The sequence below is a fragment of the Natrix helvetica genome (genome assembly GCF_964273705.1).
Source record: "Natrix helvetica genome assembly, chromosome: 1".
In the NCBI taxonomy this organism is placed as follows: domain Eukaryota; kingdom Metazoa; phylum Chordata; class Lepidosauria; order Squamata; family Natricidae; genus Natrix; species Natrix helvetica.
In genome coordinates, this window is record NC_138548.1 from 39946193 (window position 1) to 39969887 (window position 23695).

The following is a 23695-nucleotide window of genomic DNA, read 5'->3' on the forward strand; positions in this document are numbered from 1 at the left end:
ATAAAACTCTATGAAGGCACATAGAAATAAGAAACTCAGCATCTCAGTATCATGTACACTGAACATTTTTTTCAAAATTTAGAATGTGCTTATCCATTTTGTCTCTACCACTTCCCAATTATTTTTTTCATCCAGATTAAAAAGAGAGTTGATGCACATGCAATACTGGCTTTCTAAAAAATTAAATAGGCTATCAGTCATTTGCATGTCACATGCAGCCATTCTAATCAAAACACAACAGATAACTCAGCTCAACACTGTTGTTAGCCTATACTTAAAAAGGCTAAAATACAGAGTTAAAATCAACATACGGGCTCATGTCCATGAGGCACAATTTAATGGCTGCCTACCTTAAAATTGACCTCTATGAAAGGTGCATCCATTTTTCAAGTCCTGAATTGAAAAAAAAGTGAGCTGGACTTTGAAGGATATATAACATACATTTTAGAGCCAGGTGATTACCTTTATTTTTTAAGGCAAAATCAGTCCCAAAACAGACTCTCTAATAATTAAAACATTAAAATTGATTTAATAAGGGTTTATAATGTAGGAGATATATGCCCATTATTCAACATGCAAAATTGGTGTTAAGTAGCAGCAATTCCATCAGACTGTATGAAAAAAAAATTCATAGTACATTTTTGGATTGTCTAAAATACTAGCAACTAGAAGAAAGTTTCTCCAGTTCATTTCATTTAAATATGAATATTTTGTTTTTACAACTGGACTGGAGAAAAATTAGATGACTGTAACTCAGGTTTTGAAATAAATGTAGGACATCTGCATTTATCATGTAATAAATTCTATAAAACCCCAATACATACAGTCTAATGGATAGCTTTTAACACTTAATATTGCCAAGATGGTGTAACTTGGAGCAAATTACATTCTCTGCACCCATTTTCCAAAACAGAGTAAGGTTAATGATAATCCAGATCCAGGATTTTTGCAAAATAAACAATAAATATTTATAAAAATATTTTCCACACATTTTCTTCCTTTGTTATTCACTGTTCTCTATCTCTTTCAGATAAACTATCTGAGATATTCATGTTATAACATTAAAACTAAAGGCCACATGTACTACTTGTCAAGCATTACTGAACCATGAAGAAATGAAAACTGTTTTTAGGTTCAACAGACCAATATTATCTCACAAGATAATATTAATTACAGCCTCAGGCGAGAAATCAAACCTATTTTTTATTTTAACTGAACAAGCACAGAATTTGAAAGTATTAAACATACAGAGAAAACACACTGTATAATAATGATGCATTGTGATTACCTCACTGTTCCACACATGAAGTTGTGTGTAATCCATGGTTTTACTTCCTTCTCCCATTTTTAATTTTCTGATCAAAGCTTGGCTTTTTTTTTAAGGAAATCAACAATCATACCCAGAAACCATGATTATTTTTAGTGATCAACTATGACAAGGGTAAATATATTTTAGAAATAAATATCCATTAGACAGCACACTGGTTTATCGTGATCAAGAAGCAGCACCACAGTTCAGTCATTATATCAGTAATACGATGATGTCCACTTTCAAAATCACAAAAGCAGTTATGAACATACTGTATGACATAGGGAAAAGCAAGCAGGGGAATTCCTGTTGTGTGAGCAGCAAAAGTTGACCTGAATAAAGTTTGGTGTAACTTACAATGGAATTTGCTGGTGCCTTGTCAAAGAGGGAACTTGCAATGTATAGTACTGGTATAGAAGGTATCTCACAAAGCAAGTAAATTGCAGCACTTTAGGTTCATTCAAGATAAGATCTCATTATTACAAGTATTTCATATGAAAAATAAAGAATTCCAGATTTTATCTTAGTAATTTAGAAATCAGACAATTACTATAATTCATTATCAAATGTTTGCTTTTCACTTTGGCATGTTGTAGAAATTAATGCCTTACAAACTACACAAAATGCCTTCACTAGATCTTATTTCTCTTTTTCTCATTGTTTGGAAGGATCCCATGATTATCAGCCCAATATATAAAAGCTTTTTATTCCTAATAATGGCATCTGTTTATTTGCATTATGTCAGCATAGTAAAGAGATTCAGAAAGCATAATTCTGTGCATGAAATTGTAAGTGACAAGTGTCTTAGCATGTACCATCAAGCCTTTCTAAAATAATTAATTATAAAATAGGTTATAGTATCATTAATCCTATGCTGTTGTGTTATGTCCTGTTTATTTGCTGCTAGTCTTATGTTTAAAAACCTGGCTGCTTCATGGAAGAGCAGTGCCTCTTTTTCTGAAGAATTACAGAATCAATTTTAGCTTATTGAAAATAAGATGCTGTGCAGAAAGAGAACATGCTTTCTAGAAATGTAAAATTAAAACCTCAAGAAAGTTTAATTTTGTAATTCATATTCATAAAATTATTCATAGACATCAATATAGCAAATGCTTTCCTCTATGTAAGAATTTTTGGAAATTTTGAGTGTTTTGCATATTCTACAAAATTCCTATTAAAACAATTTGATGGCAGTCAATCAAAATGTATTCATAGGTGTTCTCCATATCAAAAGTGTGATCATACATTCTGGCATCTGCATATATTATGCTTTAAAATTCTACAGCCTCACACTAAATTGCTTGTATGAATTTGTTACTTTAAATCTAACTCCTTGATGAGCATAAATTCTCAGCTATTTTTTTCTGGACATTATCACAGCATGTTAGATGAATTTTGGACCATACTCTGCTGCTTCTGCCCTAAAGCAAAATCTTGCTATACTTCCTTAGCAATAGTGTATGAACAACTTGGTTAATGCTCTGTGATGCTGTGTGAAGATCTGATCTTTGAAGGAAAAAGGTCAGAAGCTCTGCTGTAAAACTTAAAGGAATCCACAATAATACATTATATTGCCATTTTACAATCAACATTTACTTATTTCAATTTTTATGTCTGCCCCTTATGCCAAAGTGATGCTGAGTGATGAACAAGTGAAAAACATTAGTGAAGTAATTAAAAATAGACATATAAACATAACACAAATAAGAAATCAAAATAAAAAAAGACAACTAAGGAAAAAATAATCCACAATAAATTAATATCTCACAGGCTTGACTAACTGTGATCCCAATCCATTGGGATCTCCACCTGCATATGATTTGTGTGAAAAAAAATACAAATACCTTTTAAAGCTGGCAGTTTTTGGAGTTCTCTATTACTCGTAATACTAAATTTTGAAGAACTCTGCCGTTTTTCTTTCTTTGCTGAAGCTTGTGTAGAAGTTACTTTGCTTTTAGATAACTGTGTTGCAGATGATACAGTATTCGATTTTTTGCACGAGACCTGTTTTTAAAAAGCAAAACATTGTGAGACTTCTTAAAAAGAATGTTAATTAGGCAGCAACAGATTTTATTGATGCAAACTTCACTTAATGTTGTTAACAATGTTTTTCAGAAGTGGTTTGCCATTGCCATCTTCCTAGAGATGAGAGAGAGACTGGCCCAAGATCACACAGCTGGCTTTTGTGCCTAAGCCTAAAAGGAAATGGCACACAGCGATAGGAAGCAAAGTCAGGAAGCTTTGATGTAAATGAACAAATGCCATATTATCATCAAAATCCATAAGATAAAGGTTCTTGGGAAAGATGGTGATGTCTACTGTTCATTTTTCTTTAGAAAAGAAGTATGATCCTATGTTTGTTTTTCTTTAAGTTTTCTCTATTTGCAATTCAGGATTACAAAATAAACCATCACACAATTTTGGAGATTAAATTTGTGCAAACTGCTTTTAATATATTTTGATTTCTTTTTCTCTTTTATTCATATTTTTTAAAACAGACTAAGTAACGAAAGTTACTGGAAGTGTTTAATATCTATAGTAGCTGGTTCACAGAGTTTCAAAAAAAGTTACAGCTTTAGAGGAAGATGAAAATTATGGTTGCACAGAAGCGACAAGAACTTGGTTTCCTGCTCATGCAAAATTCCAACAAGATTCAATTTTCCCAAGCTTTTTGTTTAGAAATAAACCTTATAGCTATGGGATTCTTGGTGTTATGAGCTTGATTGTTTTCTTGCAGCTGTTTCATTACCAAACTAGGTAACATTATGTGTAGCACTGATATTATCTAGTTGGTAACAAAACATCTGCAAGAAAGCCACCAAGATCAAATAGCACCCACAACCCCAGAGTTTAACCCTGAGCTACATATCTTATAGCATTAAGTCAATAACGCATACTCTCCCATTTTCAGCGAGAATAATATTTTTTTCGGCTATCTTGAAATTCATGATAATAGTCATGTTCAAGCCTTTATTTCTAATACAGGGTGGTTATTGTTATCCATCCCAATATTAGAAACAAAATGCTTCCAAGCTTTCAAAAGTGAAAGCTCTTTTGCTTTCATGGGTTCCTTGGAAAAATGTGTTTTAAAAGTGTTAACTTTCAGGGAAGCCTTTCAATGTGCTATTTAAATTGAACAATTTTTCTTTCTATATATATTACTTTCTCATTAATAAGTCATAAGTGCTGAAATTTGTGCTGGTAGGCCCCTCTCTTGCTGTTAACCAGCTCTAGAATCATCTTTATTCCTAGTATTATCCTTAAGCCTTGAACAAAATGCATTTGGCTATAACGTTATGCAGATCACAAACCATAAGTTTCTGTTTTATCATTCGGATTTCATGTCTGCCTTTTGATTTAATTTTTTGTTTTATATTCTCTTTAAATCACATCAACTTATTTTGTGGCTGGCCTTGTCTTCCAAGGTGAACTTTTTGGGAGAATGCCCAGAACACATTCTCAAAAGCACCAGTGATTCAAAGAGGATAGGGATTCCTGCATTAGGGTACTTATTTCAAAACTATGACTTTATTTTCACAATAAACCTAGATTGTCCTCTGGTCATAAAAATTGAATAACCTCCAATGGAGAAAACTAGATTTACAATATATTAAATTTTGGCATATACAACTATTTATAATTGTTGTGTAAACAATGAATTTTATATTTGAAAATGGGAATTTTTCTAATTTTATTTGCAATATTATTGCAAACTATAGAGCAAAGTACTGAAATAATATTACTACCCGTGTTTCCACGAAATAAGACAGGGATTTATTTTCTTTTGACCCCCCAAAGTAAGTGCTTGGCCTTATTTTGGGGGAGGTCTTATTATTTTTGAGGTGCAGGAGACAGTGAGCATGGCCACATCATGGCTGCTGTTGTGTTGCAATATTTTTGGGGAGGACTTATTTTCAGGGAGGGAGGTTATTTTAGCACATGCACTCAACAGCCCGATTGGGCTTATTATACAGGGAGGTCTTATTTTTAGGGAAACAGGGTATTTCAAAGTTGATTATTTATATGTGCTCAAGAAAGGAATACTTCAAGGAAATTTCTGAGAAAAATTATTTATTCCCCAAACCATTTCTTTTTTCCTAATCTTCAGCCATTTGAGGAAAGGTGTTTGGCATGGGCTTATAACTTAAATTTAATAGCGATAAACTACTTAGAGATACTTAAGTTTATCACTACTTAAATTCTAATTTAAAGACTGAGGATGTGTGTGTTTATTTATAAGAAGTAAATTACAGGTCCTGATCATTCAGTCTAATTCTTTAAAATATTAATTTCCATAACTGTGGAATTAAACTCACAACTATGGATACAAAAATGTAACTATACCAAAGCAAATATGACAATGATGAATTTGAACTCATCTTAGTCAAGATTCTACATTCATGATAATTTGTTTTCATTATACAAGATTGGTTTGAATAATCATTCACTATTCCTATAAATCTACCATCACTCAAAAAGCAAAAAAAGAGAGCAACTTTTCACTTTACCCTTGTATTGTAGCCTCCTATAATATCACAAAAGGCTTCCCAAACAGCACGTGCAAGACCTGCTCACTTTTTAAATCTCACATGCAATCATGACACATAAAGAAACACTTAATGCTCACAAAAACTGTACCATTATTTAACATAGTATATTTTTCAAATACACTTCATGGTTAGCTGCCAATATGTAACGTACACCCAAAAGAAGGGTATCGTGAGAATCTTGGGAAAACTTCTACAATGGATAGTAAACATTATTAAAAACAATACTAAGATGATACAAGAAATTACACATAGCCATAGTATTTTAGAATAAACAGTCAATAAAATATCCCTTCGAATCAAGCTTGAATTCCAGGAAGAGCATTTTTTGCAACAATATAGAAGTGTTGGTTTTTTTTTTTAACCATTTCCTTATTTCAGATTTTCTTTTCACATATCCTACTTTAATCTATAGCTTATTCTGGAAATCTCTCACCCAGGTTCTGATTAGACTTGACCCTTTTCATATTCTTGACATCAGCCAATGATGGCTAGGTATTGCTACTGCTGTGACATGTTAAAGTTGTAGTAAGTTGTAATAATATTTGCAATTTTCTTCTTGCATTCTGGGATGAAGAAACAATAACGCCTCTATTTTTGAATACACAACGCCATAATTTCAATTCTGGATTTGAATTGGGTAAAATGTGTAAGAACTTGGTAGCAAAAATAAGGGAAAAAAAGTCAGCTCCATTTTAGCAAAAGTGAAGATTCCAAGATGGCCCTGATCTAATTGTCTTTTCAACTGTGCTAGTTACTAAATTTAAGGAATTAATAGAGAAGATTCCAAATATTGAATAATTTGGAGGATAACAATGAGAAATTATTTATAAAAAAATAAGAAAAAAAGGTGCAATTCTGCCTCTATCAAGGTCAAAACTGATATATGCTGCCCAGGAAACAATGCAAATTGAAGATCACAATGCAAATTAAAGATCAATGCAAATTAAAGATCTATCAAGGTCAAAACTGATATATGCTGCCCAGGAAACAATGCAAATTAAAGATCAATCCCTCCCCACCACTTCTTTCACAATGGAAAACACTACATAGTATTCTGCATAGTATTCTGCAAAAACATAGTTTTAATAGAAGGGATTATTTAAAATATAAACTTCTGCCCCGGACATGAAGGTAACACTTTTCCCCCATTCTTGATAATCAACATTAAAAAAGACCTGATTACTAATTAAGTTGGACAAAATAAATAATAACATGTTATAATTTTATACCACACTTAACTCTGACCAATTTGTTGTGAAAAAATACACTTACATTACACTAAATAATTGAATAAAGCAATGCTATAATCATGGATGAAAAAGTTGAAAAAGCATTTCAGTATCAAAAATGAAATGTATGCTGCTTCAGAGGCATATAAAATATGGTAAAAATATTCACAATTTTAAATATTTCCTAGTTAACCAAAGCTATCCAGAAAAAGGTATGTTTGCCATATCAGCCTAGACAAACACCAGAAGTAATATTATCCTGTATGGAACATACATTATATTACTTCAAAATGAACTGGAGATGGTATGAATAAAAGTTCTTCAAAAATAAACATCTATCAGCTCTTGAACAGTAAGAGATTACAGGAGCTAAAAAGTAATTTAATAAGTACCCTCAAAAAAATAGCAACCAGAATATAAATGTAAGAGCTTTGTTTTCTCTACCGCAGGACTGCTGAATTATTTTGAATACAGTACAGAGAAAGGGCAGAATTTTTATATAAAACAATATTGTGGAAATAGAAGAAAAAACAGAGTTTTTTGTTCTGTTCTCAGATTGCTATTCAATATGGGGGTAGAATTTCAGGGAGTGTGATGATAATTTGTTGAAATGTGAGGAAAACATTTTTGATAAGATCGGTACTACAGTGGAACAATTTCTCTAGGGAAGTTGTGGGTTCTCCATCACTGGAGGCTTTTAAGAACAGGCTAGATAACTATACTGTAAGTCATGAACAATTTAAATATTCAGATTTGTAATTTGCAGTCCCTGCTAAATGCTGCAGGAGGCAACCTGAAACTCCAGATGAAAACTATTTCCCTATCATAATTTATCCCTGACATAATGACATACTAATATCCATGTTAATAGAAATTCCAATTCTAATATTGAAGTCTTAGTACATGATCACAAATTTCTCTCTCCTTTGCTTATCTAGAAAAGAAAAGAAAAATAATGATTTAATTTAATTTAATATTAGATTTTTAGGGTCTTGTCTAATGTATATGTAAAATATGGCAATTATAAGCCAGACGTTTATGGTTTAATGCTTGCAAATGCCAGAATGCAGATAACATCTCCAGATGTAACCTATAGAACCCTACATTAAATGCTTTGTTGTAAATGCTAAATATCTCACAAATACGAAGTCCCCCAATATTCTTCATTCTGCACAAGAGCTCAATGGTGTCTTTGGCAGTTTGGATGCGAAAGTATTCTGCAAAGGCATATTATGTGAAGTAATCTATCATAAATAATTAGGCATTCACATCTTATGTATGAATTAATCTCTTGCTTATTACTAGCTTCTTCTTAATAAATCTACTGCAAGAGAAGTAAGACTGCAGAGAAAAAAACCTAAGCAATTTCTCAGCTATGCCAGAAAAAAATAACACTTTTTATATTTTGTGTAAGCTAATATTGGACATCTATAATTTCCAGGTAACTGCCTAGCTGAAAAGATGTCCACATGTTGATATATCCACAGGCAAAAGAAAAGATAGATCTGCCAAGGTATATATGTTCTTAGTCTGTGGAATATCAGGATATGACCCAAAGCAAGCTTGATGCTGTCAGAGCAAAAATGTCATGGCTGAACATTGGCATTCTGGGAATGAGTGAAGTAAAAGGCCTGGAATGGGTCAATTCACATCAGAAACACAAGATTTTCTTTGGACAAGACAAACAAGAAATGGAGCAGTTGAAGTCAGTGCTTGTGCACAAGTGCCAAAATGGTAAAATGATCTCAATTAGTCCAAAGCAAGGCAATAAATGGTACTACTGTATATGGAGATCACATTTATGATGCAATAATAGTTGCCGAGAAAAAGGAAGTTAGTCATTCTATATTTCTAACAGTTTGTCAAAACTCCCCCCAAATATACTAATTTTAACAGACTACCATGGTAAATAAAATAAAACAGTATCCATTATAACAGGAACATTTGGCTTTAGATATCTGAGTATGCAAAAAAAATTGTGACAACAATCCTCATTTCATGAAGCATGCAGAAATTTTCCTGAAACCAGGGCAGAGTTAGGAGGGATGGAAGAGCCAGGCACCTAGGTGTGGTCGAAAGAGGAGGGAGCGGAGTGGGGGAGGAGAGGGAAGAAAGCATTCCTGTGCAGGGCACCTTAATACCAACGGTCGTGGGGAGGGGCAGGTGCGAGGACAGTTTAAGAGCACGTAGTCGGTTGGGAGACCGGGGTTTTTGGTCATTCCCGGTCGTTTGTACCAACCCCTGCATACTAGGTGGTCAGGATCGACAGACCCAAGGCCTGAGACTGCTGTTATGCAATGCGAGGTCCGTTGTCAATAAGGCCCCCCTCATCCACGATCTAATTTTGGAGGGGGACCCGGACCTCGCCGGAATAACCGAGACCTGGTTGGGCCACGAGGGAGGTCTACCCCTTGTGGAAATGTGCCCTCCAGGTTATCGAGCATTTCACCAGCCTCGGGCCCAGGGAAGGGGCGGTGGGGTAGCAGTGATTATCCGGGAAGACTTAGAGCCGAGAGAGTTCACTGTGCCGCAGACATCCGGGTGTGAGTCCCTCGTCGTGAGATGGGGCCCAGGGAGGCAGTTGGGCCTGCTGATAGTATACCTGGCTCCTCGCTATACTTCAGCGGCCCTGCCCGAACTCCTTGAGCTGATCTCATCGGTGGCGGTTGAGACCCCCAAACTTTTAGTGATGGGGGATTTTAATCTGCCGTCGATGGGAGAAGCGTCTGAGGGGGTTCGGGAGTTCATGGCTTCCATGACAGCCATGGACCTGACCCAGTTAATTCAGGGCCCTACTCACGAGGGAGGCCACACCCTGGACCTTGTTTTTGTCTCTGGCCAGTGGACGAGTGATCTGGGAATAGGGGATCTAGACACTATTCCCCTGTCATGGTCGGATCACTCACTTCTCCGGCTGGACTTCCCTGGTGCTACCCCCCGCCGCGAGGAGGCGGAACTGGAAGGTATTAGATGGTTCCGCCCCAAGCGCCTGATGGAACCGGATAGGTTCCAGACGGAACTTGGGCCACCTCCTGTGGACCTGACCCGCCCCCGAGTGGAGGACCTGGTAGTCGCATGGAATAGTGCGACTACCGGGGCCCTAGACCGGGTGGCGCCTTTGCGGCCTCTCCTGCGGCGACGAACCACCCTGGCACCTTGGTTTACCGAGGAGCTAAGGGTGATGAAACGCCACAAGAGACGCCTAGAGAGTCGTTGGAGATCCTCCCGCTCCGAATTTGACCGAGCACAGGCACGAGCCTATTTGAAGACGTACCTTGTGGCATTAAGAGCGGCCAAACGTCAACATTGCGCCGCTCTTATTGCGTCTGCAGATAACCGCCCTGCCGCCCTGTTTCGGGTGACCCGTTCCCTCTTGTTTGAGAGACCACGGGAAGCCCCACTACAGGGCAGAGCAGAGGAGTTTGGGAATTATCTACAGGACAAAGTCGCTCAAATCCGGATGGGATGGACCCCTTTCAGTGGTTCAGTAGAGACGCCCGTTGCGAGTCTTGAGGGACCGCTTTGGGAGGAGTTTGACTCGGTTGCCATCGAGGATTTGGACAGGTTGCGTGGACGTCTGCGACCCACCACATGTTTATTGGACCCGTGTCCCTCCTGGCTTGTACTGGCATCCTGGGAGGTTACGCGCGACTGGCTCCTGGGCCTGGTGAACGCCTCGTTGGGTGAGGGGTCTCTACCGGTCGCCTTGAAAGAGGCGGTGGTGAGGCCCCTGCTCAAGAAGCCTTCCCTGGACCCAACGGACCTAGTCAATTATCGTCCAGTCTCCAACCTTCCTTTTTTAGCGAAGGTTGTAGAGAGTGTGGTAGCACAGCAGTTCCCACGTCACCTGGAGGAAAATGATTATCTAGACCCGTGCCAGTCCGGCTTCCGACCCGGGCACAGCACGGAGACGGCCTTGGTCGCATTGGTTGATGATCTCTGGAGGGCCAGAGATAGGGGTTGTTCCTCTATCCTGGTCCTATTAGATCTCTCGGCGGCGTTCGATACCATCGACCATGGTATCCTGTTGCACCGGCTAGAGGGGCTGGGAGTCAGGGGCACCGTTTTACGGTGGTTTGGCTCCTACCTCTCTGGTCGGACGCAACGTGTGTTGACAGGGGAGCAGAGTTCGACCCGGAGGCCACTCACATGTGGAGTGCCACAGGGATCGGTGCTCTCGCCTCTCCTGTTCAACACATATATGAAACCGCTGGGCGAGATCATCCGTGGTTTTGGAGTGGGATATCATCTGTATGCTGATGACACTCAGCTATACATTTCCACTCCGAACCACCCCAATGAGGCCGTCGAAATGATGTCCCGGTGTCTGGAGGCCGTACGGGTCTGGATGGATGGCAACCGACTAAAACTCAACCCTTCCAAGACGGAGTGGCTGTGGCTTCCGGCCTCCCGGTTCAACCAGGTGCTTCCATCTCTGGCCATCGGGGGCGTCCAACTAGCCCCCATGGAACAGGTGCGCAATTTGGGCGTCCTCCTGGATGCCCGGCTGTCCATGGACAACCATGTAACAGCCGTGGCAAGGGGGGCGTTCCATCAGGTCCGCCTGATGCGCCAATTGCGCCCCTTATTGGACCGGGATGCCCTACGCACAGTCACCCATGCGCTAGTGACGTCTCGCCTGGATTACTGCAATGCTCTCTACATGGGGCTTCCCTTGAGATGCACTCGGAGACTACAGTTGGTCCAGAACGCGGCCGCGCGGGTGATTATGGGGAGGACTAGATACTCCCCTGTAACACCTCTCCTGCGCGAGCTGCACTGGCTGCCTGTGGTCTACCGAGTGCGTTTCAAGGTTTTGATTATGATCTTTAAAGCGCTCCATGGCACAGGGCCTAGTTATATGCAGGATCGCATCCTGCCCCACACATCCCTACGACCAATTCGCGCACACAGAGAGGGACTTCTCCGGGTGCCGTCCGCCAAACAGTGTCGGGGGGCGACACCCAGGAGCTCTGTGATGGGCCCAGCCCTGTGGAATGACCTCCCCCGCGACATCAGGATTACTTCCGATCTCCGCTCCTTCCGTGTACAGCTGAAGACCCACCTCTTTCAATTATCCGGCCTGGCTCAATCGCAATCGTAATTTTCCCATTCCTCCAAACTGTTTTTTAAATTGTCCTTAAATATTAATTTGTTGGGTTTTTACAATTGGGGTATTTTAAAGCTGATTTTTAACTGTCTATTGATGTAATTTGTTTCCTCCTCCGTGTATGTATGTGTGTTGTGTATGTATGTACGTTTGGTGTTGTTATATATTTTTTATGTTTTATGCTCCATTGTACGCCGCCCCGAGTCCTACTTGGAAAGGGAGCGGCTAATAAATCCAAATTTATTATTATTATTATTATTATTATTATTAGAGGTAGCTGCTGAACTGCTACCAAAAATTGCAGTCCTGTATCTCATCTGACAAAACATATGTATGTTTAACCTAATTCAGCCTTACTTGATTAGTGCTGACTAAGTATTAGAAACCATCAGATATGATGCCTTGTATTGTGTTTTATTAGATACTGTTGAGAAAATGAAGATGATACCAGGTTGACCGCTATTGGGATTACACCTCATCATATGTAGTTCCAACCCTGCCCCGCCACCCAAATTGAGTTGCAAGTTTGGCTATTAAATTTTCTTTTGGTCTTAGAAACCTCACATTTTAATGTTTATATAACTATGCACGATGTCTGAAATAGTTTACTTCACTAGTGCACAAATATTTTTAGAAAGTGATATGTAAATTGAAACAGTGATCATTTATAAAGATACTATAAATAAAATATGTGTAAGTTACTATTAGTTGTTCTTTCTGTCCTTTGATTTGCGGACAATCTTTAGACTTTACAATCTGGCATTTTTTACTAACATTTGGAAGAAAATAACATATGCTAGTACATTTTCAGACAGGAAGGTTTCAGATTGCATTTACAAAAATTAGACAAAATTAAACAAGCCAGAATTACAGCATGCCATAGCACCCGGTTACTTTTAAGCTGATTCTGAAGAAACTAAGCAGGGTCAGCCCCGGGTTAGTAATTGAATGGAACACCCTGAGGAGATCCCAGAGATCTAAACGATAGGGAAATTAGAAAAAAGGATCCCGGGGAGTTGCCAATCAAACTCTCTTTTCATACTGATCTATGAATATATATATATAGTTATAGTTATAGTTATAGTTATAGTTATAGTTATAGTTATATAATATATAACCATCTATTATATCCATATAATCACAAGGAGTCAAGGGAGACTTTTTATATAAAAAGAGACTGTGGAAAGGTGTTGGTGGCAGCACTGGGGACAAGTTAAATGGATCATGGAACAACTGAACTCCTATTGCCGTGATGGTGAACCTATGGCATGTATGCCACAGGTGGCATGCAGAGCCATATTTGCCGGCACAGCAGCCCTCAGTTCTGGCGCGCAAGTGTGAGCCGGCCAGCTGATTTTTGGCCTTTCCGGAGGGCGGGGGAGGCCGTTTTTGCCCTCCCCATGCTTCAGGAAAGCCTCTGGAACCTATAGAGGGCGAAAAACAGGCCCAACCGGAGGTTCGTTCCGGAACTGTTTTCACCCTCCCCAGGCTCCAGAAGCTTTCCTGAAACCTAGGGAGGGCAAGAACGGCTTACCTATGTAAGTGTGCTCCAGGTTGCCCAGTGAAAGGGATAGCCTGTATGAACTTGATGAGTTTAAAAAAGTAAGCCTATTCTAAACTGCTTGTGACACTGCCCTAGAATTTTTGAGGACCCCTGAATTACATGGTTTTTTTTTTTAAAAAAGGCAGAACAAATTAATGACACTGCTGGTAATAACAATTCTTATATACTACAATCTACCATATCTATAATTATTGCTTCTAGCGAACAACTATTAAATATTGCTTGCAGTTAGAAATGTGTGGCATTTAGATATGAAGCAGGCAAGAATTTTGGATTCAATGCAGGTACCTTTGCTATACCTGTTGACAACTTCTGGGCTGCGCCTTTTCTTGAGCTCAGGAAAATGAGTATCTGTACACCACTGCTTCTCAAATGCTTCTGACTGATCACAAGGTTCGCACAATAATACAGTAAATGACCCCTTTGTTGGATCCAACAGAAGCTCTCCTATCATTATCCCATTTCGTTCTACTGTCTGAAGCACGTCTATGCATACATTCAATTAATTCTATTATTCTTCACTCATTATAAACAGCACTGACTGGTCAAACATTTGCACTGTATATCCAAGAAATCTGTTACTTGGAAAAGGATTCTTAAGGGGTCTCTCTCTCTCTAACACACACACACATGCACGCGCGCACACACACATATATATCCAGACTCTAGAAAGAGTGCAGAGAAGAGCAACAAAGATGATTAGGGGACTGGAGACTAAAACATATGAAGAACGGTTGCAGGAACTGGGTATGTTTAGCTTAAGAGAAAGAAGGACTAGGGGAGACATGATAGCATTATTCCAATATCTCAGAGGTTGCCACAAAGAAGAGGGAGTCAAACTATTTTCCAAAGCACCTGAGGGTAGAACAAGAAGCAATGGGTGGAAACTAATCAAGGAGAGAAGCAACTTAGAACTGAGGAGAAACTTCCTGACAGTGAGAACAATTAATCAGTGGAACAGCTTGCCTCCAGAAGTTGTGAATGCCCCAACACTGGAAGTCTTTAAGAAGATGTTGGATAGCTATTTGTCTGAAATGGTATAGGGTTTCCTGCCTAGGCAGGGGGTTGGACTAGAAGACCTCCAAGGTCCCTTCCAACTCTACTATTGTATTGTATTGTATTGTATTGTATTGTATTGTATTGTATTGTATATAAGCTGCATTTGAATATGCAAGTTCTCTATTTTCATAGAACTTTAATTTCAAACTGGACATTAGTATTCCCATGTACATATGTATAATTTACATAGAACCTCTAGTCATGACCATAATTCGTTCCATAACTTTGGTCACAAACCAATTTGGTCGTTACCCGAACCTAATTTTGGACATTTGGCACTTACAAAAAAATTGACGTAGAAGGGGAAATTGTGATTTTTTTGGTTGGAACCCGATTTGGTCGCGTTCGTGACCACAGGTTCTACTGTACTTTTACAAAAGATAAAATATGTACCATGTTTAAAATGCTTGTGTTAGAATGTTAAACCATCACTTTATCAGCTTCTCACAATTCAGCATGTACAATGCCCTGCGATACTAAATGACGTACAATTCTTAACCATTTTGTGGTTTTTTAAGAATTTAAGAATTGCAGCTATGGAAGCTAATCCAAATATACATTCAATAGGATCTCTGTTTATGCTTCTATCTCCTTAGTTCAACTCTCCCCAGCAAAACAAAAGATTTTTCTATATGAGTTGTAGAACAACAGGGAAAATATTATCAAACCCACAGAGATGTTTAATGCAAGAAAACTTAACAAAGGAAAACACTGAGAAGAAACTTATGTATGGTGTTCATCCATCCATCCTTCCATGCATAGCACTTGAATCTGAAGCAGAAAAAGTGCTTTGGAATAGGGGTGGGCATGAATATATCTGTCAACACATCATTAAATAATAAACTTGGCTTTTATACAGTAATTTTTCTTAATCGTACAAAACACCTTTAGTATATTATTGTAATAATTCTTTCAATTAAGTAAGCCAATATAATCATTCCTAGAATCCATATATTAGATTAAGGAAATGCGAGAAATGGTTTAAAGTTACTCAGATAATTCAGATTGAGATGTCACAAAAGAAAATACTTGTAAATCTTTCAAATCTTATAGAATATAGCATACTTTTCCAGAATTTAAAAACTCACCTCAATATCCAGATTATCTTGTACATCTTTGCTGCTTTTGCCACTTTTGCCTACTTTTGGAGGTTCCTAAAATTGACAGAGATAAGAAAATTTCAAGCGCACTTAGAATATAATTTTGTTTAGAAAGTCATTATTTAGTTATTGTACACCTGAGGGTAGGACAAGAAGAGGATTAGTGGAAACTAATCAAGGAGAGAAGCAACTTAGAACTGAGGAGAAATTTCCTGACAGTTAAAACAATTAATCAGTGGAACAGCTTGCCTCCAGAAGTTGTGAATGCCCCAACACTGGAAGTCTTTAAGAAGATGTTGGATAGCCATTTGTCTGAAACGATATAGGGTTTCCCGCCTAGGCAGGGGGTTGGACTAGAAGACCTCCAAGGTCCCTTCCAACTCTGCTATTGTATTGTATAGTAAACTTTAAAAATGGACATTACATCAAACAGAATATGTGGCCTGCATTTACTTTTAAACAAGCACTAGAGTTTTGAAACCACTGTTCATTGACAGAAAACATGAAATAGTTTAAAAAAAGCAAAGACAGTAGACTAGTTTTCTATAAGTTCTGTTAGGCCTAATTAAATTTGTAATATGGAGAGGTCACATGAGTTCAAGTATCCTACCAAGGAGCTTCCACGTGTGGGACTTAAAAAGTTATACCAAATGATATATGTGGTGTTTAAAACACTTCAGAATGCAAGTGCCAACACGAACCCTAGGCCCTCAGCCAATAGACAAATTTCTCTATATATTTATTCTTGAGATTTATAAAAATAGAATTGTAGCAAACCAGTTAAGGCCCTGTTGCATATAAAGTACTCTAATAAAAGTAATACAATATATGTAATAAACATTTGCATTTATGAGCATATATGGAGATGCTACCATAGAATTCAACACTACAGGATTAATTAACAAGGGAACCTTCCTGTTTCACTCAATAATAAATAATAGGATACCAGATCTCTATTTGCCAGCAGACAAAGTATACATATACATATGCATAATACATATACAGCGTTGGTATGCATACTTGAATTAATGAGACTCACTGAGCAATAAAGTTTATTCCAAAGTACACAAGCATAGGATTGCACCATTGCCGAGATAGAATGATACCTGCCCACTGCTCCAGTAGGAAAACAGCACCTTAAATCTCAACACTTGCTCAATGACACTTTCATAAACATGTCAAAATGAAAGACAGAAAAATAACAAGTGAATCTTGAAGTGAGTTTATTATTATAACAAGACTGATTTCCCTACATCAACTTTTGTTAGTGCTTTCCACACCAGTTTGCCAGTCTGAACTCCCCCCCCCCCCAATCTAAGCACCTATAGTTTAAGTCACTTTCCAAAATAAGCCCATCCTCTTTGGTCAGTGAACACTTAGGACATCCAGAAACCATCCTAAAACAACACTTGCAAAAAAACCGTGGCAGCTGTGTTAAGTTTGTTGCACAAAGAGTCTTGGGGTTAAAAGGACTGTCAGATTTAGAGCTTACGCGGTGCTAAGCCTTTTCCTTTCTAAAAGAGACCCTCCCTCTCCCGCAGGGTACAAACACGTGCTTCGTGGTCCCCCACCTCATTCCAATCAAGTCTGGAATGGGGGGCGATGAGTTTACACAAGAAATTCGTGTGTGAGAGTGTATGCATAACATGAATAGTGCCCTATAAAGTACTACAGATGGGAAGGATTCCTTCCCAAGTAATACCTTCCACACATGTGCAGGGGAGTGTCAAACCTTTTCAAACCTCGCCAATTCCCAGTAAATCGGGACGTACACACACACACACACACAGCAAGCATTGCAGCCCTCACTTCGGGCGCCCCCTCCCCAAGCTCCCCAGGCCCACCAGTCTGCCTCCACCCAACCAGTTAGATAGATCCCCCCAGCCCCCTCCCCCCCCAGCCCCAGGGCCTGTTCCTGCCTGGGACTACTCCGCGGCCGACGCTGCCTCTCTCGGGCCTGACCTGACTCTTCTCCTTCTTGTTTTTATTCGGCATGGCCGACCGATTGGATGTCTGGGGGCCTGCCAGGCCGAGGAGTCGCAGCCTCCCGGGAAGGACGGTAGCTGAGGAGGAGGAGGTGTGATGGTGGCAGTGGTGCCGGCCCCGTTGCCTCTGCCTTCTTTCCCTCCCCTTCCCCTTCTCCTTTCTACTGTTTCTACTCCTCCGGCTGGCCGGCCAGCCAGCCAGCCGGCTCGCCTTCCCGCCCGCCTCCCGCACTTGCTTGCTAGCTGGCTGGCTGGCTCCCTCCTTCAGACCCCGCGCGGAACTCGTCTCTCTCTCTCTCTCTCTTCCCCCGCCCCCTGCTCCGACTACCGGGAGCGCAGAAAGAGGAGGAGGAGGAGAATGTAGCCGCCGCCAAGAGTCCTCTTAGCCTGCCTGCTTCACGGCGGGGCTAGCAGGCTGCCTCCCCATTGGCTTGACCGCATCACGTGGCTCTAACGTTCTTTTTCCTCCTCCCACTCACACCTTTCCCTCCCCCCGCACCCCGCCACTTCTGGAGGGCGTGGTTTAAATACTGACGTTGACGTTTGGTTTCCAGCGTGAGGCGGGTGGAAGCCGGCCGGCTGGCTTCCCGCTCTTAGTCAGAATAGAGCTGGAAGGGACCTGGGAGGTCTTCTATCCCAACCCCCTGCTCAAGCAGGACACCTTGTACAATTTCAGACAGGTGGCTGTCCAGTTTTTTCTTAAAAACCTCCAGTGATGAAGCACCTACAACTTCTGAAGGCAAAGCTGTTCCCACTGGTTAATTGTCCTCACTGTGAATTGTCCTCTCATTTCTGAGCATTTTCCTGCATTGTCCTTCCAGACTTCTTTCTCTCCCTTCTTTCTCAGAGCAAAATAAAAAGGCATCTTAGCTTCCAAAAAACAGTACTTACGAAGCTGGGATGTGGATGTAAATGCTTCTCTCTCTGCCTGCCATATCTCCCTGTGGAGTCTGGGAAATTTACCTGAAGAGAAATTTGTTGCGAAGGCCTGGCCCGGTTACAGTAGTCCTTGGAAACAGACACTTATACTTTACAGGAGGATGCTGCAGCAGGAAATATGTGGAAAATACAATTTACGGGTATATTTGATTGTTACCCAACAGGTGGTCCTCTGGCTTACAATCTGCATTTAATCATCTAATCAGATTACAGGTAGTTCTTGATTTACAACAGTTCATTTAGTGACTGTTCGAAATTACAACGGATTGAAAAAACTGATTTATGACCGATTTTCACACTTATGACCATTGCAACATTCCTATGGTCACATGACCAAAATTCAGACACTTGGCAGCTGATTCATATTTATGACGGTTGCAATGTTCCAGTGTCATATGATCACCTTTTGGGACCTGACCAGCAAAGTCAATGGGGAAGCTAGATTCACTTAATAATCATGTTACTAACTTAACAACTTTGGTGATTCACTTAACTGTTGCAAGAAGTCATAAAATAGGGCAAAACTCACTTAACAAATGTTTCACTTAATAACAGAAACATTGGGCTCAATTGTGGTTGTAAGTCGAAGACTACCTGGATATGTGTAGTAAATGTTTTAAGGTATCACAGGGCTGTTGCAATTTTCCATGTAACAGGTTGACACTAATGGAATTCAGTAAAAATTACGAATATTCTGCTTACCAATTTCAACATAAGCGAATACTGGTTTTTCCCAGTACTGGATGCCTTTAAGATCGTTCAGGCTGAAATAGATGCCCATATGTTTTCCTTGCATACATCTTCAGGGAGTCCTTGAGTTATGACCACAATTGAGACCAAAGTTTTTGTTGCTAAGCAAAACATTTGTTAAGTGAATTCCCCCCCCCCCCCCTTTTACAACCTTTCTTGCCACAGTTGTTTAATGAATGACTGCAGTTGTTAAATTAGTAACATGGTTGTTAAATGAATCTGGCTTCCCCATTGACTTTGCTTATCAGGAAGTCACAAAATGTGATCACATGATCCCAGGACACTGCAACGGTCATAAATGTGAGTCAGTTGCCAAGCATTTGAATTTTGAACACATGACCATGGGGTGTTGCTGCAACGGTTGTATGAAAAATGTCATGTCACTTTTTTCAGTGCTGCTGTAACTTTGAACAGTCACTAAATGAATTGACGTAAGTTGACGACTACCTGTTTTACATTCCTTTCCTGGCGTAACTGCTAGGAATATATGTTTTTCAGAATATTGAATATCTTCACTGAAAAGTCATGATATTTCAAATCTATTTCTATGGACAGAAACAGCCTATTAAGAATATAGCAAGTAACATCAGATCAAAGCAGTTTGTACAGTGAGAACCAGTGTCTAAGGAAGAGCTTGTGAAGTTATTTTTAAAATAAAGTAAAATCTGGAAAGATTTCTGGCCAGGATAATATACCCATCAATCTTCCTAAACAAAACCTAAATTGGTGGGTCTCTTTATTAGCAGCTTTGTTAACTAAAATAGATAATCTTGGTTTAATCTCCTTTGAGTAAGTGAATGGAGGCTAATAATACTTTATCTATGAAGGGAAATATGGAAAACACTATAGCCTGATTTGCTTTCTATCAGTTTTGGAAAATTCTATGCTAGGTATCTAAATGAAAAGTAACTTCTTTCTCTTGTGGTTTTAAAATAACCTCCCAAACAAGTCCAGAATTCAGTCTTCTGTATCTTATGTACTTTAGTTCAGAGACATTTGTTCATGCTTGGAGATTAAGTCCTTGAGAGAATTTGGGATATAACAGCAATTCTTTTACGGTGGTAGGACAAATTATAGACCACTGTCATCATGAAATACAGTGCAATTCCCAGAACAATCTACTGGGTAATATTCTGTAATTTCCCCAGGAAAAATAAAATAGCAAAACAGGCAATTTTCTCTGGTTGGATATCCTTTATTTATGGGGGACTGCAGTGGCTGGAACATCTTACTATAATCCCCACATATAAGGAAGGTGTCAGGTTTGAGAAAGCTGGTGCAATAAATTTCTGCCCCATTGATTAAATGGAGAAAAACAATGCAAAAATATCTTGCTCTTCCACGACAACTCATAAGGACATGACAGGGTATAGCATATGGCACAAAACATTGTTGAATCATTGTTTTTTTTAATACTGTAGCCTGTTGTTAAAAGGTATGCTTTGTCAGAGAAAATAAAGGTCATGGTACACATGAATCTAAATGCATCTTGTGACATATTTTGCCCTCAGGCTGGATCTCAAGATTCTAACCCAATTTATCCCAATGTGAATTCAAAAATCTACAGGGAGAAAAATCACTTGACGCTGTGAATCACTTGACCCTCTGCATGTATACATGTACAAAAATCTATTTGTGCATTTATCTGATGTTTAGCAAAATGATAATAAGAGACATATTTTGAGAAATCAATCACATTTTCAAAGAGCAACTAGACATCAAAGAGGCATCAACTCTATACCCAAGTCACATTTTTATCTTTCTGCTTCTAATTTCTAACCTTTTATTAAGAATTGACATTTAATGTAGGAGCAGAGAATGGATCTTGCAACCCTCATAGCATTGTTTTCAAAATCAGATACAACAATTTTATTATTTTTGTATAGAAGCAGCAGTACCATGTAACAGACAAGAGACCAAGCAGCAATGAACATGGGCAAACAATTAAGGATGTATAGGATTAATTCTACTTTCTCTTAATTCTGATCCCATCCTTAGGAAATAAACATTAATGTATGGGCATAATCCATCCTTCTCCCTCTGCATAAGGTCATTCTAGATTCAGCTCTTAGTCACACTACATGGTGGCAGAAGATTAGAAACATGTTATTTATAATCCCCCCCATGCATGCACACACGCACATACATGCACACACACAGAGACACACACAGGCACTACTGCTGGTTTGCTTGTGTGCAAGCTTTGCGCGCGTGCACATGCGCAGGGCAATTAAAATTGTTCTGCGCATGTGCAGAACTAAAAAAATGGCAGCACCAATGGCGCCGACCGGAAAACCAGGGACGTGGCAGGCCTAGGTTGCTGCCGGTTCCAGTGATCCAGGCTACCAAGCCACTACTGGTTCGACCGAACCGGTCCGAACTTGTAGGAACCCACCACAGCACCCACACTTCTATCAGTGGTGGGATTCAGCCAATTTGCACCACTTCGGGAGAACCGATTATAACTTTCTGAGCAGTTTGGTGAACTGGTTGTTGGAAATAATCATTAGGGCAGAGAACGGGTTGTTAAATTATTTGAATCCCACCACTGACTTCTACCACCAACACTATAATGGTTTGAGGTTTGAAGGGATTTTAGGCATCTCTTCATTAAGGTGACCAACTTTTTTACAATGAAAAGGAGGACAAAACACGTTCTATTGTCCAAAATGCTAAGGTGACCAACTTTTTTACAATGAAAAGGAGGACAAATAAATTGGAAAAAATATATCGTAAATAAAAGAAATATTTTATTCATTGCAACAATAATACACTAAAATATGATATATGCATAATAAAAACATTTGCAACATTTTATATTGTAATTATGCTTACATGCCTGTTAATTATTATTTAAATGAGTACTTTTCCATTGAATTAATATTTTTTGTCAATGTATCATCATCTAACAATATATTGGAAATATCTGAACAAGAAATATCCTTCATATTGAATTTTACGGCAAGTGCTGCAGCTAGAGTATCAACATTCAATCTTGATTTCTCACTTGTCGAAAAATCATTGGCAATTGAAAAAAACTCTTTCAACTGCTGCATTAGTTCCAGGGCAGCACAACGTAAATTGAACAAGTATAAATAAATGTTCACATGGAATATGTTCATTTTTGAAATGGTTGAAAATATCCACCTATCTTTTATCAATTTCAACATGTTGATTTTCCCATTGTATTAATTTTTCAGAATTTAAATATACATTCAGTCTTCTAATTTCTTCAAAGAGACAATTGTCGTCTATTTTAATGTCTAGCATTTCTTTAGATAAAAATTCAACACAAGATTCAATATCTGTTCAATATACTTGCAATGAAATTAAAAAAAAACCACCATTAAAAACTGTTTAATAAAACGTGAATTGTACTTACCTCTGTATAATTGAATATTCACTGAGAAAGAAATAATTACCGTGAGTCATTCAATTGCCAATGTGCCGTGAGTCTACTGCGTGCGTATGTGCCGTGTTGGGTTTCGGTAAGAAGTAAACAAAGCCACTTGCACGCAGCGCTCTCTCTCAAGGTCTCGTCAAATACAAATACGTCACATAACGCGCAACAGATTAGTCTTCAAATATCGAAAAGGAGGACATGTAGGAGGACACTTTTCGAGGGAGGACAGAACTTACAAAAGAAGGACTGTCCTCCCTAAAGGAGGACGGTTGGTCACCTTATCTTCATTATCTGTTTAAGCATACCATTTTAGCATGAAAATCAACAGTAATGCCATGTAACCAGGAGGAATAATCTTTACTTGTTTAATAATAATAATTAGAATTATACATTTATATGCCACCTGATTTCCAGAGAAATCTGTTAAACATCTGTTAAAATGTTTTAAAAAACGTTTCAACAAAACAAAACAGCATGAGACAAAATAATGATGCTATTCCCCGAGAGAACAAAGAAGCCACTGAGAGATCAAGGAGGACAGGGAACACAATCCTGGCTCTGCCATAGGCATTGACAAGCATTATGGTCATTTCCCTGGCCATTTTCATAACCTAGGAGGGACTCTGATCCAGTAAAAAGTAACCAAGCTAACAGCAGAGAGAACCTTGTCCACTTTCTCAAGAATAACCAACTCAAA

At 38.9% G+C, this 23695-nt stretch overlaps 1 protein-coding gene across 4 annotated transcripts in view; it reads right to left on the bottom strand.

The window, feature by feature from the left end:
* The window catches only part of PPP2R5C (protein phosphatase 2 regulatory subunit B'gamma), a 75986-nt gene extending 57681 nt beyond the window's left edge, over window positions 1–18305 (bottom strand). Inside the window, exons 1-3 of one of the 4 annotated variants that reach the window (XM_081935677.1) lie at window positions 17884–18305; window positions 15910–15975; window positions 3154–3313 (exon numbers count right to left, since the gene is read on the bottom strand). In XM_081935677.1, the coding sequence (XP_081791803.1) occupies window positions 3154–3313; window positions 15910–15975; window positions 17884–17916 (259 nt within the window). In that variant the 5' untranslated portion in view covers window positions 17917–18305. Of the gene's footprint in view, window positions 1–350; window positions 394–3153; window positions 3314–15909; window positions 15976–17883 lie in introns of those variants that run through there. The other 3 variants (XM_081935675.1, XM_081935676.1, XM_081935680.1) reach the window with 3 other exon arrangements.
* Window positions 18306–23695: the final 5390 nt, after the last annotated feature.